This window comes from Hemibagrus wyckioides, linkage group LG22 (genome assembly GCF_019097595.1).
Source record: "Hemibagrus wyckioides isolate EC202008001 linkage group LG22, SWU_Hwy_1.0, whole genome shotgun sequence".
Taxonomy (NCBI): Eukaryota; Metazoa; Chordata; class Actinopteri; order Siluriformes; family Bagridae; genus Hemibagrus; species Hemibagrus wyckioides.
The window spans coordinates 11,870,357-11,885,969 of record NC_080731.1 but is presented as its reverse complement, the minus strand read 5'-3'; the positions used below and the strand labels follow the sequence as shown (position 1 = coordinate 11,885,969).

At 38.0% G+C, this 15,613-nt stretch overlaps 1 protein-coding gene across 3 annotated transcripts; it reads left to right on the top strand.

Annotated features, from left to right (window-relative positions):
* Positions 1-1,319: 1,319 nt before the first annotated feature.
* On the top strand, positions 1,320-14,583 carry LOC131343060 (spermatid perinuclear RNA-binding protein-like). 3 transcript variants are annotated; one of them, XM_058374435.1, is made up of 17 exons: positions 1,320-1,475; positions 2,615-2,777; positions 2,889-3,091; positions 3,215-3,374; positions 3,819-3,963; positions 4,925-5,019; positions 5,339-5,434; positions 6,112-6,223; positions 6,314-6,411; positions 6,503-6,608; positions 6,682-6,744; positions 6,853-6,971; positions 7,284-7,418; positions 8,295-8,435; positions 8,523-8,628; positions 8,770-8,814; positions 13,853-14,582. In XM_058374435.1, the coding sequence occupies exons 2-17, from the start codon at positions 2,757-2,759 to the stop codon at positions 13,951-13,953; spliced, it is 1,746 nt and encodes a 581-aa protein (XP_058230418.1). In that variant the 5' UTR covers positions 1,320-1,475; positions 2,615-2,756; the 3' UTR covers positions 13,954-14,582. The 3 variants fall into 3 exon arrangements, with proteins under 3 accessions (XP_058230418.1, XP_058230420.1, XP_058230419.1); XM_058374436.1 differs by having other exon boundaries at positions 1,321-1,575; XM_058374437.1 differs by having other exon boundaries at positions 1,320-2,777; positions 6,685-6,744; positions 13,853-14,583.
* Positions 14,584-15,613: the final 1,030 nt, after the last annotated feature.

Genomic DNA, 15,613 nt, shown 5'->3' with positions numbered 1-15,613 from the left:
TTATGGCTATGATTAGAGTCTACCTCTGCCAAACATCTTAAAATAGACATTTAGTGCTTGTAATGATGATAGATACTGGTGCATGTGAGCTTGAGCCTCCTTATCTTGACATATACTTCAGTGATCAGATTTCATTACAGAGTTCTTCCTTGTGAAGCAGAGTTTTTATTTCATTTCTAGAAAAACATACTTGTGTTGCGTTAAAAAGATCTTTAGATCCATGAATATTACCTGCCAAACAAATGATAATGATACACTATATTGCCAAAGGTTATGGGACCCCCCTCAAAACTCTCCACTCTAATTCATCCCAAAGGTGTTCTATCAGGTTGAAGTTAGGACTCTCTGCAGGTCTGCAAGTTCGTCCACACTAAACTCGCTCATCCATGTCTTTATGGACCTTGCTTTGTGCACTGGTGTGTGGTCATGTTGGAACAGGAAGGGGTCATCCCCAAACTGTTCCCACAAAGTTGGGAACATGAAATTGTCCAAAATGTCTTGGTATGCTGAAGCATTAAGAGTTCCTTTCACTGGAACTAAGGGGCCAAGCTCAACCCCTGAAAAACAACATCTGAATTCAATGATTTGGAGGGGTGTCCTAAAACGTTTGGCAATATAGTGTACATGTACATAAAACGAAAAAAAAAAGTCTACATTCTTAGACATGAAGAGGGTCTAAGAAGCGCCATTTGCTTTTGACTAGTTTAAGGGAGGTATTAAGATGATTGATTGATTGATTGATCGGTTGATTAATTGATTGATTGAAAGTTGTCCTGTTTCAGGTTATCCCATTTGGGATGATAATAAAAAAGTGACCAAGAAAACACAGAAAAATGATCACGCATGAGTTGAGTCACATTCAAGACCTTTTCACTTCCAATTCTGACTTAATGCTCTCCTCCACTTGGTCTTGAAGTGAAATCAATCCTCACTGGATGTCTCACCACCGGGAAAGGGATTTAAAAATGCATGAGCAGAGCTATATTCAGTAGGCCATTAGACTTACCCGTTTTTATCAGCTTTTTGTGTGTGTGTGGAAACTCTGAGACACCACTCTCTGTACAACTGCATCACTCTGATTTTACTCTTTTCGGTGGTGGAAGGCATTGTATGAGAAATGAGGGGGAAAATACACTAGGTTGTATTCACTGAACTTGGGTCATTTATTTGAGTGCTTTGCACTAGTTGGACTCGTATTACACACCAAGCTGCGACACGTGAAACTTGTGCTGCTGCGTGAGTGCACGCGCTGCGGCTGCGGTATCGTCAACCACCCGCGCGCGCATACAGCTCATCTCTTCCTCACTCCCCCCCCCCTCTCTCAGACACACACACACACACACACACACAGCCTGCTGCACCAGCCTGCCATCATCAGCATGTAGCCGAGGATCTTTATTACATTATCCACGCCGACAGCGAGTACCGCATACAAAGGGAAGGCGTTTTGCGGCGTGCATGTTTGTCTCGAGCAGGTAAGCGTTTCTCCGAGCTCACGATCAGGAGGAATGCACCTCACACTGCTGTAGTTTCTTCGCGGTTCGGAAGTCGAGTTGTCAACTCCTGACGACGGCTGTGAGTCAACGCTGCAGCATTTCATCAACGTATTGCTAAACGCTTCTGTTTGCTGTTCAACTTGGTCAGGATTAAAATGCGCACATTTGCTCAATCACCAGGTTCCAGCATTTGCGTGTGCATCCAAGCTTGTGTGTGTGTGTGCGCGCGCGCGCGCGTGCATTTGCTTAGATAAGGAACAACAGCTTCCAAAATCATGATCTAAACTTTCTTTTGAATATAAATGAATATGCTATATGTAAATAGAAATCTATATATTTAAACAACAACAGACTCGTAAAGGCAAATGTATAGAAGCATGCAAGCTTCATCATGACACTAGGATTTGATCTCACCTTGCCTCAGGTTAATACTAAGTGGTTACTTATTAGATTTATAAGAATAGCTCTCTTTATAATATGCAGCTTGCTCTGACTGGTCTTTGTTTCTTTTCTAACTTCCTTATTGCTACTGGATACTTGGATCAATAAATGAATGTTTTGTATTTACTTAAAAATTAACTCTGATCATGGTTGCAACCTGGAATCAAATTCTGCTGAGGATCACATGGAAAAAAAAATGTCTCGGTGCTGAATGCATGCTTTATATCTGATTGCAATAAAAAAAAAAAGAATATTTATTTTGTTGAACAAGATTGAACTTTTACTAAATTGGGTAATGTATCTAAATGATAGAATGGAGATTACTTTATATTCGTTAAAAATGTACTGTTTTCATTAGTGTATGTAAATCAACAAACAGTTCTATAAAGTCGATCGATTCAGCAAGAAATAGAAAAGTGTGCATGGAAACTTTTCTACTGTCTACATTTTACAGACCAGTGGCAGCTTTTTTCCTCCTCAATTACCTGATCGTCTGCATAAGCAACACCTGAAACTGACTCGTAATTAGTCACTGTCATGCCTACAGCGTAGAATGAGTAGCTGTAATTCAGAATATATTTCCTTTGTACCAGCACTTCAACTACTAATTCAAATCTTCCTTAACACTCCTGTGCCATTTTTTTTCCCCCTCTAACAATATTGATCTGCATGTACAGGTTTGCTCATTATTCTCAGATTGGTCTTGCAATTCTCTGGCGGGATCAGAAACACACAAGGGAGGATTGATGTTGATGTGAAAGGTTGATAAATGAAGACTTTGGCTTGTATTGTGCTACACTGATCAACATTGCTTAATCCATGATGGAGGAGAGCTCTGATGTAAGTTAAATTGATCTTCATTGTGTGTGTGTGTGTGTGCGCACATATGCTTTCATTTATTTGGAATGCTGTTCAGTTATCATAATGTCACACTGTGTGTGTGTTGTGTAGTGCTCTCCTGAATCGTTGGCTAACAATGATCGTTATGTGATGGCCAAACACGCAGCCGTGTACCCATCAGCTGAAGAGCTGGAGGCTGTCCAGTCTCTGGTTTCAGTGGTAGAGGGAGGACTTAAGTATGTTTCCGATTGGCTAATCGATTCCACCAAGACCAGTGCTTTCACATCTACTGAACCTGCAGAACCCAACCCAAAGTTAGTTCTTCAGGATTTCAGCTCACATTTTAATTATTTATTTGAATTATTTCAGACCGTTATTTGTAGCATTTACCAAATTCGGTTGTTTCGAGCTCATTTAATGCACCAGTTTTTGTTTAGGTGTGGAGGCCCACTGGTTGGCGTCATGCGTGTTGGCTCTGTGGCTAAAGGCCTCCTCATCAAGGGTCTGATGGACATAGAGCTGGTTTTGCTGTGCCGAGATAAGCCTACGAAAAATCTGCTTCTCACAATCTGCACCAACCTGCCACTGCAGATGAAGGTTTGCTAGTTTTATTTAGAGCATTTCCACTGAGACCTCTGCAAGCTTTTGTTTCTTAAAGAACTGGACTGAAACTGCTGCTGGTGTATTGCCCTTTCTCAAAATAACCAACCTGCCTGAAATGCTTCAGTGATGCAACTTGCTACAGCAATGTAATTAGCTATCAGCTCCTCTCCACTGGATGTAGTTAAGCTGCAGAAAACGAGTCTAATTGCAAAACAGCCCATTTATACTACGCTTTGATTGAATGGCATCACTATTCTGCATCTTAGCATTACTACTGAATCTGCTTTTGGGAAATGCAGATAACCTTATTACTTGTATTCACGTTATTATTGTGAGTACACATATACAGTGTCAACAAATGTGTTCCTGCAGGAGCTAACTTTTGCAACACATTGGGCACATTTTATGCGCTGAGTCTTCTCTCTCCGTCTTTTGCAGAAACTGTCAGAGGATAAGCACACAGTGCAGCCCTGCATTCCAGAGGCAGCTATTCTAGTGTTCAAAAGCAGCAGACCTGATCTGCCTCTGAGGGTCAGTCTTACTTCAATGCAGATGAAAAACCAGGAGCTGGAAAAAAACCAAGGTAACAGCCACTGCATCCACGTAACTGCATCCAAACAGCCTTGATAAAAAGGATCAGATACAGTACAGCCTACAGAAATCATCATTCGCTGATCGAATTGTTATGCAGTTGTACGTATTGATTCACCAAGGGAGGCTGATCTAGCTTCTTGATGAGTCAAGTCGACATCCGAGTTGTCTTGGCGTCATGCCTGGTGCTACCGGATTCTTGTTTCTTTTGACACAGCAGCTGGTGTGTTGTTGTCGGGAAGCCCTGGGATCTGGGCTTCCTTCATCCCTCCTTTTTTTCTTCCTCTCACCCTCATATCGCACCATGCAATTGACTCTTAACAAGTTTTCAGAAGGATTTACTCCATTGACACCCCCCCTCCTCTTTTTTGGGAATGTAACACAGATCCTTTTTATTTTATGACGGCACTAGTGATATGAACTAGCCTTGTATTGTTGCCACTATTACAGCTTATAATAATGAGCTCCCAACAGTTGGGCTTGTTAGAATATTTGTTCTCTCAGGACAGTTTCCTGGGATGACATAAACATGACCAAATGTGACAAAAAATACCAGCATGCAGCAAAACGCAAATGAGAAGAATCAAATAGCTGAATCTCCATCACCTCAACAGAAATGTGGCTCTAGACAAACTTCAGGGTGATTGTGGTGTTCAGCTTCCTGGCTTCTGGTCCACAGCTCATGCTAGTATTTTTAGTTCTTGCCTATTTTAACACATTTGGTCTGCTCACTGGGCAAGCCTCTGATCTGCATCTTGAGTTGGCAAAAACGACAACAAATCTGACTTTTTATTTTTTATTTTTTTTTGCATGAAATAACTACTCCACCATGTGTTAACTCGGGTCAGATCAGTGGGATCCTAACTGTAGTATTGCACTTTTCTGCCAGTGCATCCTGACAGAAAAGCTCATGGCGAAATCTGTTGTGTGTCCTGTTCTGTTCTTCTCACCAGTGGAAAACACAAAAGTGAAAGATCCGTCTGATCTGCTGGACCAGCAGAGATGCCTGCTTGCTCTGGCCTCTCTGCGCCATGCCAAATGGTTCCAGGTTGGCCATCAGTTTGCACTATTTGGTTGTTGTAGCCTTTTGACATGGATAAATAAGAAAATCAATTCACAGCTTGAAACAATTTGATATTTAAAAAAAAATCCAAGACTGTCCTTTCAGGCTCCCAAAATCAGACAACTTTCATTCCACCTTTGAATGACCCAAACTGACTGAAACACTCTTTACCTTTATTCCGGCACTCACCTTTCCTCCTTGCTTTACGCTTTTGAATTGCATGACATCTTTTTGCTGTTGTTCCATATTTTGCATATTATTTTTGAGGGGTTTTTTTGACTAAGGTCTGGTCTGACTTTCTCAGGTCAGAGTGAGTGGGAAGAGATCCTGTCTCATAGTTTTGCGGATCCTCAGGGATATATGCAACACAAGGCCAATCTGGGTACCTCTTAAAGGATGGGTGAGTTGGGTGACAATTGAATCAATCATTAATATGTCGTTGATCTTGTCAAGAATCAGATGATTAACACAATATGAAATGTAACTAATTTTTAATAACAGTATGCAAGGTATTTGTGTTCGGGGTGCTGTTATGAGAAATCTCAGGGTTCAGTACTATGCTACATTCACACTTCCAGTCATCAGTCGCGGTACTATGAAGTCGCCAGTAGGTGTTTCTACTACTGGTTGCCATAGTAATAAGGTTTATCAGTGGATGATGTAACTAGCATTCCAACTAGCAGATTTCTTGTCACTAAAATGAAACATTCTGGAGGGAGATTAAGTGTTTACATATAAAATTTAGCAGTGTGAGTGACTGATCATGTGCGCTCTACTGTCTTCACTTCTTTTGATAGTTGCTTCACCAAGTCTCTCCTTATTTGCATTAACTTTTCTCAACTTTGTCACATCGCTGGACACGCCCACATCTTTTCACCAGAGCTCGCTGTCACTCGTGTCACCAGAACTTGCCAGCACTTATTCAAAATGAATGAATGATCTCCTGTCACTTTGTAGCTGTGAGTCACTGTATGTGGTACAGTGAGTCACTGTAACATTGTATTAGGATCTGCGTAGTTCATCTGTTTTTAAAATGATTATATTGTTTTAATGACTCTATATATTCTTTCTATCCAGCCAGTTGAGCTTATATGTGAAAAAGCCTTTGCCACAAGTTACAGGCCACTGGGGCCGAGTGAGACTCTGAGACGAGTCTTGGAATGTATTTCCTCGGGCATCTTCCTGCCAGGTAAGTTCCCTAAATCCGCTAGTCATTATCAGGGGGTAGTGTATCTATAATTTCCTGAATAACTACATGTTCAGTTTCTTCTTCATTCAGGTGGACCTGGACTACATGATCCATGTGAGAAAGAAGAGGTAGACACATTGTCAGCTATGACAAATGATCAGGCCGAACTTCTTACCTACACTGCACAGGTTAAAACACTCTCATTTGGACAGAGACATCATGTGGAAAAATTAAATGAAATGTTTCAAACAACAAACTAATGTTCTGTACATTTTTTAGCTTGCGTTACGGCTTCTAGCGTTCGGACAGATTCACAGGTTCCTAGAGGTGGATCCTCTTCCTGCAGCTAAACCTGCACTGGAACCAAAATTACCAGATGGAGAAGGTTGGTGTTGGATCAGCATAACATCTTTAACATATTCTTTGTAGATGTGTTTAAAATTGGATTTGCTGTTCAGCAGGGACATCTCAGAAAAGACTCAATGATGTAACTGTGGACGAAACTAAAGGCAAAAGGATCTGTAAGCTTAGTAATATTCAGTTTTTTTATCTTTCTTTCTGAACCCTGTTAAGAGTGGTTTAACTTGTCCATATTAGATCTCCTTAACAGTCCTTGCATTGTTGTTTAGTCTCAGGGACTGCTGCAGGCTTATTAACATCGGATGGCAAATCGGATTGTAAGGGAAAAGTGGAGACTCTGTCCAAAAGCTCTGGTAATAAATCCACACATGGCTCTTCATCAACCAAGGTAAAAGAGATTTTATTAATAGGGACAATTGTTTACATAGTTTACTTATACAGGTTGGAATGGTTGTCTTCATCACTGCTGTCATGTGACACAATAATATACTGTATAATAATTCAAAGTATCAAAAATACTCACATTACTATCTTAATCAAAGTATCCCTTTAGTATTGTCCAGTATATTAACTGAGCAGTCAACAGAACTGAACATATCTTGTGACTTTGTCCTTTGTTAACAGAGCTCACACGTACTGAGAGGGGTGTTAAGTGGTTTGAAGTATATCATGAGTGTTATAAGGTTTCTTTCGGTTTCAGGTTAAGGTTCAGGGCCCCGTTCTCACAGCCAGGGGCAAAAACCCAGTGATGGAGCTAAATGAGAAAAGGAGAGGCCTATCGTATAACCTCATCACTGAAAATGGAGAGAACCAACAACAACGCTTCATTATTGAGGTGGCAGCAATATTAAATTATACTTTTTCTACTTTTACTTTTTACAGTGTAAACACAATGAAATATATTTCATTGTATTATATTTGTTGAGCAAAATATTTTTTTTACAGCCACATTTATTACACTAAAATCTGGGTCCATTAGCATGGTGTGTGAAAGCTATATGATTTGATTGCATTGTATCTCCTATGTTCGTCAAATATCCAAATGTATTCACAATACATGAAAACATCAAAAAATAATACTGATAAATGGCTGAATTTTTCAGTATTATTTTTTGATGTTTTCATGTATTTTCATTTTAAAAATCAAAGTTTGAAAACATTTCACCTCTTCTCTGAGAGGAGGGGAGGGAGTAATAATATTATAATATAATATAGTGATGTGATATAAGCTTCGCTTCAACCAACATCGCTGTAATCTGATTAGGTCAAATTGTTATCCTTTTTTTTTTTTATCAATAATAAATATACATATTTAACTACTATTAACCCTATGAGTTATGGTCAGGGCTTCCAGACAATGTCAGTTAATATCAGAGACTTCTGACCACTTAAAAACTTTTAAGGTTAATGTTAATGTCTCATCTCAGCTCCCAGGAGAAATCATCTGAATATTTTGGTGTATTATGAGCGATAACCCATACTCATAGCATTCTCTGATTATTAAATTGTTAAGCTCCTATACAAAATCTGTAAAGGTTGGCAGGTCAGGTAATATAATCAGCATATACATCATTTTCGGATTCAGTTTACTCAACTCATACAGATCTCAAAGGGAGATCTTTAGTTTTTTTTTTTTTTTTTAGGTTTTTCATTTGTATCTATGTCTGAAATGCTGGGCTTGTCCAACTTCTGTTTCTTTGCTCTATACCAGGTGGAAGTGGATGGAATGAGGTTCAGAGGATGTGGACCTAACAAAAGGGTAGCAAAAGCAAATGCAGCCTTGGCAGCAATAGAAAGGCTTTTTTCAGCACACAATGCAAACAGCAATAAGAGGAAGAGGCCATATCCAAAAGTAAGTTCAGGCAAATACATCTCTAAACCTATTAGGGTGTACTAGTATAATGTTGCACCATTATATTTCTTTTTTCATGCTTTTTAGGTGACTTCATCTGCTGTAAATGGGCTTTCCAGAGCCAAGAGGAATGTTACAATGCCCAGGCCACTACTTCCTATTTTTCCTCCAGCTCCTGCTTACTTTACACCAAGTATGTATTTTCACAACTTTTTTACTTATCAAATTTGAGTCATTATATTTTTTTTTTCCAGAAAATCATAAATGGAGTATTGGGTTCATGTGTGATTGATTGTGCATTTTTGTCTGATTGTGTGTGTGCATTTATTTGCAGGCTTTACCCCGTATGGTTATGGTCCTGTGGTGCCTCCACCACACGGTAAGCCTCTTCTCTGAATAGTCCTTACAACAATAGCACACCATTTTCCCCCTTCTGTTCTTCATTTTGTGTCTTTCCTTTCATGTACACCACTTCTTTTTGTCACCAAAAGGCACTACATTGAGTTCTGGATAGGTGAAAAGGCCCTTCATATAGTTCTTAAGTAGAATATTTGAGTGTTTTTGAAAATATAAAAACGTTGCCTGTAGTGTATAGTGTGTTAGGATTATGGGTTACTCTTCTAACCAGAGCTTTCTTGATATCTCTGAGGCTGCATGTTCCTTGTAGTTTATAGGATATGTGTGGTAAGTCATATCAATTAGACATACAATGGATTTAAAAAAAGTTTATGCACCTCCTGTTAAAATAGCTTGCAATCAGTGAAACAAATATAAATTATATCAGAACATTTCCACTGTTCATGTAGAAAATACCGTTGAAAACCAAACTGACACATTTCAGAGGAAATGGATACAAATGAAAAACTTAGAATAACCTAATTGTATAAGTGTGCACACCCTTGAACTAATAATTAGTTGAAGCACCATTTGAATTTATTTCAGCACTCAGTCTGTTAGGGTAAGAGTCTATCAGCTTGGCACATCTGGAATATTTTCCCTCTCTTTCTTGGAAAAATATTCCAGATCTGCCAAATTGCAAGGGTATCTCCTGCGCACAGCTCTTTCAGATCCCCCACACATTTTCTATAAGGCTCTGGTTGGGCCATTGCAAGAAAATTGTTTTTAAAAGCCCATTCTTTTGTTGATTTGGAGATGAGCATTGGAAAATTGTCAAGCTGAAATTGAAAGTTCTTGTCATCTTCAGCTTACTAGCAGATGCCAGAAGGTTATGTGCCAAAATCGACTAATACTTTGAGCTATTCATGCCTCAACATTTTGTCTTCTATACAGTTGTATGTAATGATACAGATTGTGCAAATATTACAGGAAAGTGGTATAAAAATATGCAGGTGAGTTACATGAAGTAATAGTAAAGTGCAGATCAGATTTTCAATCAAGTACTGTAAATGATTCTTTATCCTAAAGAGTCTGGTGGCCTGAAGAAAGAAGCTCTTCCTAGTCAGTTACTAGGGTGGGTGGTGTCTGGTAACTGCCTGGTCAACTTGTCATCAGGCAAATGCTTCCACAGTCTAAATTCCCTCCACCTTTACTAAAGCCCCAGTTCCACTTGAAGAAAAGCAGACCCAAATCATGATGCTGCCACCACCATGGCTATGGTGTTCTTTTGCTGCTGTGCCATGTTTTTTGTGTCAAACATTCAAACATATTTTGTACCAAACAGTCAAACATATACAATTTTTATATGGCTGTAAAGTTTCTCTTCAGACCATAATTTTTTCCATCTGGCTTTGGGAGACTGGATAGATGTGTAGGTTTTTAGTAAGTTTAGCTTTCTCTCATCAGAAAAGGCTTGGATCTTGCCACCTTGGCCAACAGCCCAGACAGATGAAGAATATATTGTCACATGCAGGGAGCAACAAGTATTTGCCAAAAAAAGAGCTGCAAGTCCTTTAATGTTGCTGTAGGCTCTTGGCAGCATCCCTGGCCACTTGTCTTTTCATCAATTTTAGATGTCCTGTTTTTGGTTATGTCACTGTTTTGCTTTTTTTTTCTCCACTTGTTGATGGCCGTCTTCCCAGTATTCCATGGTATAACTAATACCTTGGAAAATTTGTAGCCCTGTCCTGTGCAATACCTTTGAACAATAAGATCTTGTTGATGTTTTGTAAACTCTCTGTGGTCCTTGCAGTAGAATGCAAAGGTTTCAAAAAAATTCTTACAAGAACAACTGAGATTTATTTGGAGTTCACTTTAGTTGAAGATTCACTTGAGTTGTTAGACAGGTGTTTATTAACTACTATTTTATATAAGCGTGATTGGTCAACTTTGAACACAATCACTTGCACAGCTATAAAAATGGTGTGCTCACGTATGATATTAATTTTTTTTTTCACTGATATGGGTCACTTTGGTGCCACAGTGGCATTGTAGAGGTTGTCATTTTTACATTAAAGCTGGAAATGTTCTCATATGAGCTACCTTTTTCACTTTTTTCATCACAAAAAAAATATAAAAAATATTTGTATATTAGCTCTTTGATAACAGTAGCAGAATATCGTTAGCCTCAATCTGGAGATTCTCAGCAGAAACACTGGTAGAAGGCATGTCCATGTTTATCCAAGTGAAAGACAAGCACTCAATCAGTGAGGTAGATCAAGTGTTGTCTGTCTGAGGTGCCTCGTAATTGCAATGTAGTTTCCAATTATTTAATCATAATTTCCACCTGCTGACAATTTCCAGAAAGCTTTAAGTGTCTCTTTAGTGACCTAGTAATTGCTAGTGATTGCTGGCAAATGAGACAATTTTGAAAATGTAATATAATAATAAGAATTATAAAATGAAACTGAGATCATATCAATTGATATGATGGTATGGTGTTAGATCTTTTATGCTGCATAATTCTAAAGATTTGGTTAAAGGCTAGAACACCGGAAAGTTTCAGCCATAGAGCATGTACTTGTGGATCCAAAATAATATTTCAATGCACTGAACTGAAAAAGGAATAAGTACATTTATGGCATTTTGCAGACACCTGTATCTTTATCTGTATATTTATATATATATATTTATATATATATATATATATATATATATATATATATATATATATATCTGTATATTTATATATATATATTTATATTCAGATACCTGTATATTTATCAATAAATATCTCCTCATCATGGTTCAGTAGGGGAGTATCTGTACTGTCAGTTGGTTAGTATGAAAATAAAACAAAAAATATCTATCTATCTATCTATCTATCTATCTATCTATCTATCTATCTATCATGCAGATCTAAAGACCACACTGAAAAAAATCTTATTTAAAATTGGAAATGAAACATTTCTAGGTCCCTATTTAAAAGTAAGCAAATATGTGATATTGAGCATGTTTTGCAGAAAATGTCAGATTTTCCTAGTGCCTAATCTCTTTTACTGAAGCATGTGTTCAGATGACACTGATATATTTGATCTAAAACAGATCATAAGATTTTGCACAAACATTTGGAATCCATGACGGCTTGAGTGTATGCTGTCAGTAAAGACAAATGGGGACGAAACAAATCCTATGAAATTCATGTCCTTACTTCATAGACTATTGAAAGTCTGTATTGTTGTCAAGTAAAATACTCTGTAATGAAAGTTGTATTCAAATAGAAAAGAATGCACTTTTCACTAATGCTTTCAGACTTTTAGACACTTTTAGCCATTGTCTCTTTTTCAGACATCTATGGTCAGTTTATTCCACAACCTAGACACCAGAACAGTAAAAACCTGAAGATATCATTAGCGATATTTTTAATGACTATTGGTGCCTATATTGTTCATGATAATACTATAGCAGACCCTAATAACATTTATCCAGTCAAGCAAATTTATTTCAATTTATTTATTTTTGTTAAATGCATCTCATTGGACCAGATAACGGGTTTCTTAATACAGAATTACACCACAATCTTTTTTTAAAATGACTTGCGATTTGTCATACACCAAATTAAAACACACGGGTCTAATAATAGGCGTAGTGAGTCAACACTCAATTTCACACTGGCCGTTAGTGGGACACTGAGGAGTTTTGGTGTAATTGAGCCCTCTGTGGACAGCTAAGACTACAACAAAAACATTAAAACCCTTCAAATTCAATTGGGCCTAAAGCCATTGTACATGGATGTATAGAATTTTAAGTAAATAAATCCTGTAGGTTTAGACTTTCTCTGATGAGTTATTGATGAGCTAAATCTTACTCATCCCCATTCCTAATCATTTATCTCTTTTTTTTTTTTTTTTTTTTTTTTTATTGTAATGATCTATTTCTCCCTTTTTTTTTGTAGGGGGTAGAATTGCACACTGCATGTTCCCTGTTCGACCCATGCTCCCTCCATGTCATGTCTTTCCTCCTCCCTTCCGCTTCTTTCGCCCGTATTTCTAGTTCTGATATTTTTAAAAAAGTGTCATTGTGGGGGTTCATACTTTCCCTTTTCACTTGGTTATTGTTTATTCTTTATATTTATGTGGAGAAATTGCACCTTCTTAGAAAAACTGATGAAATTTAATAAAATGTATTTTCTGATTTGGTGTCCTGATTCATTCGAGCCAGTCTGAGAGAAGATGTAAATAAATGTATATACAGCAAGGCCAATTCTTATTGCCAGTATTATTGTTATACAGTGAAGAGTAAAGCAGACTGCAACAGTCTAGTGATGTCAGTGAGTCATCGGGTTGATGCAGTAATTGCAAGCAAGGGACACACAACCAAATATTAACTGTTATTTACTTTAATTTGCTTGGAAATGAAAGCTGAAATTATGACCATCATCTCACATTCATCTTTGGATCTCAAACCGAAATGTTTTCAGTGCATAGAAAGAAAAGACGAAGAAAAAAAAAAAAACCCAAATGGACAAAACAAAAACAATGCAAAAGTAGAGTTGCCCACTATACACTATATTGCCAAAAGTTTCGGACATCTGTCTTTACATGCACATGAATTTAATATGGAGTTGGCCTGCCTTTTACAGCCATAACAGCTTCAACTGTTCTGGGAAGGTTTTCCACAAAGATTAGGAGTGTGTTTATTGGAATTTCTGACCATTCCACTAGAAGCGCAATTGTGGACGAGAAGGTCCAGTCTCCAGTTTACCATTAACTGTTCTCACAAAGTTGGGAGCTTGAAATTGTACAAAATGTCTTGGTATGCTGAAGCATTAAGAGTTCCTTTCATTGGAACCAAGTGGCCGAACCCAAAACCGGATAAACAACACCTGAATTTTATGAGGATGAGGGGTGTCCCAAAACATTTGGCTAGATAGAGCCAGAGAGTGTGTGTGTGTGTGTGTGTGTGTGTGTGTGTGTGTGTGTGTGTGTGTGTGTGTGTGTGTGTGTGTGTGTGTGTGTGTATATTTTAAAACCATATCACATTTGTAGCTGTTAGCTATCTTTGTTTCTCTCTCGCTGCAGGTGCTGTGTATTTTGACGGTACTGTTTGCCCTCCGCAGACCATCACTCCTGTTTTTCTTCATATGGGAGCGCAGGATTTCTGTCCTGATTTTTACATCTGATGTTCTGTCTTAAGTGGGCTGCAGCTGTGTGTGGCCTGACTGGAATCGCTATCATTTTTACTCAACACAGGGTCATTTTCTGGTACTGAGGAAACTTTCCTTGTTTTAGCATGGATCAGTAATATCCTCTGTTAAACTCAAGGAAACTCAAGACATAAATGCAAAATGTGGTTTGCATTTATGCTGCATTTATATGGTGTTTGTAAATACAGATTTTTCACAGTAAGCAATATTTTATCAGGGCTATTGGCAATAATGAATTAGATGCACTGCTGATAGGCTACAGACAATATTCCATAATGCTGAAAGTCCAAAATTTACGGTATATTTGTATTTGAAATGAATAATATTGTATTTATATTAGGGGAAAAAAATGTTCACAAATGGAGTGCAGTGTAATTTAGTTCTTTCGTCCATACCGTGGCACATACTTAATCCAACACCATGTTATAAGCTAAAGGTATGCACGTAAATGCAAATAGTTACATATGCATACAGTGTTTTATAATAAAGGCTGTACAAATATTTCTATGACAATTAAATTGTGGTTGAAATGTGTTGGATGTGTTCATGTAACTACTGTATTCACATAATGACTGTATAACATCATTAAACAGCATTTTCATTGTCAGTATTATCGGCGTTGATTTTGTCCAGATTTTTCTTAATTAAACCTTAACCTAGTCTATTGTACTCTAGCCTATGATACTTTGCTAGGCTGTGAAAGCTTCTTTTCGATGCACTGTGAAAAAGCAGGGCAGGGGGATGTGAGTGATTTATGAGTCAGGTGTGTGGGGTCTTATATTTTTAGGCAGAATAGAGTGGGTGAAGAGATATACTGTAAGATTATGTAATGTGAGTAATCGGCAAATAAAATTTGAAGCAGTGCCATGATTCTGCCAGGTCCCCATCCTCATGCCTTGAGGTTTAAGAGAAACGTCATTCAGCAAGTCTTAGAGTTAACATGTCAACACAGGTGCTTGAGTGACTGATCAAGTAATTAAATAAAAGTGATTGACAGCAAACCTCATAATGAGTAACATTCTCTGTCCTTTGGAATGAGTATGCTAGACATTCAGTTCCCCTCAGGATTAGTTCACTCAGGACAGTTGAAGACTGTAGAAGGCTTTTTTTCATTTTCAACAGTCCAGTTTCAATTATCCTGTGTTTGCTGTAGCCTCAGATGCCTGTTGTTCTGTTCTGTAGTACTCTGCTGTTGTATCCCATCCGCCCCAAGGTTCAGCATGTTCTGTGTTGAGACGCTTTTCTGCTCACCGTTGTGTTATAAATCATCTTTGGATCACAAACTGAAATGTTTTTAGTGCATAGAAAGAAAAGAAAAGACAAAGAAGAAAAAAACAAACAAACAGACAAAACAAAAACAATGTAAAAGTAGAGTTTCCCCACTATACACTATATTGCCAAAAGTTTTGGGACATCTGCCTTTACATGCACATGAATTTGATTGATTGTCTCCTCATCATGGCACCTGTTAGTGGGTGGGATATATTTGGCACCAAGTGAACATGTTGTCCTCAAAGTTGATGTGTTAGAAGCAGGAAAAATGGGGAAGTGTAAGGATTTGAGCGAGTTTGACAAGGACCAAATTGTGATGGCTAGACGACTGGATCAGAGCATCTCCAAAACTGCAGCTCTTGTG

Excerpts from the sequence above, each read along its gene's own strand:
- LOC131343060 (XM_058374435.1), top strand. The coding sequence starts at position 2,757 with ATGATGGAGGAGAGCTCTGAT. Across the intron at positions 5,020-5,338 it reads GCCATGCCAAATGGTTCCAG|GTCAGAGTGAGTGGGAAGAG; the intron begins GTTGGCCATCAG and ends TGACTTTCTCAG. Across the intron at positions 6,745-6,852 it reads AACTAAAGGCAAAAGGATCT|TCTCAGGGACTGCTGCAGGC; the intron begins GTAAGCTTAGTA and ends ATTGTTGTTTAG.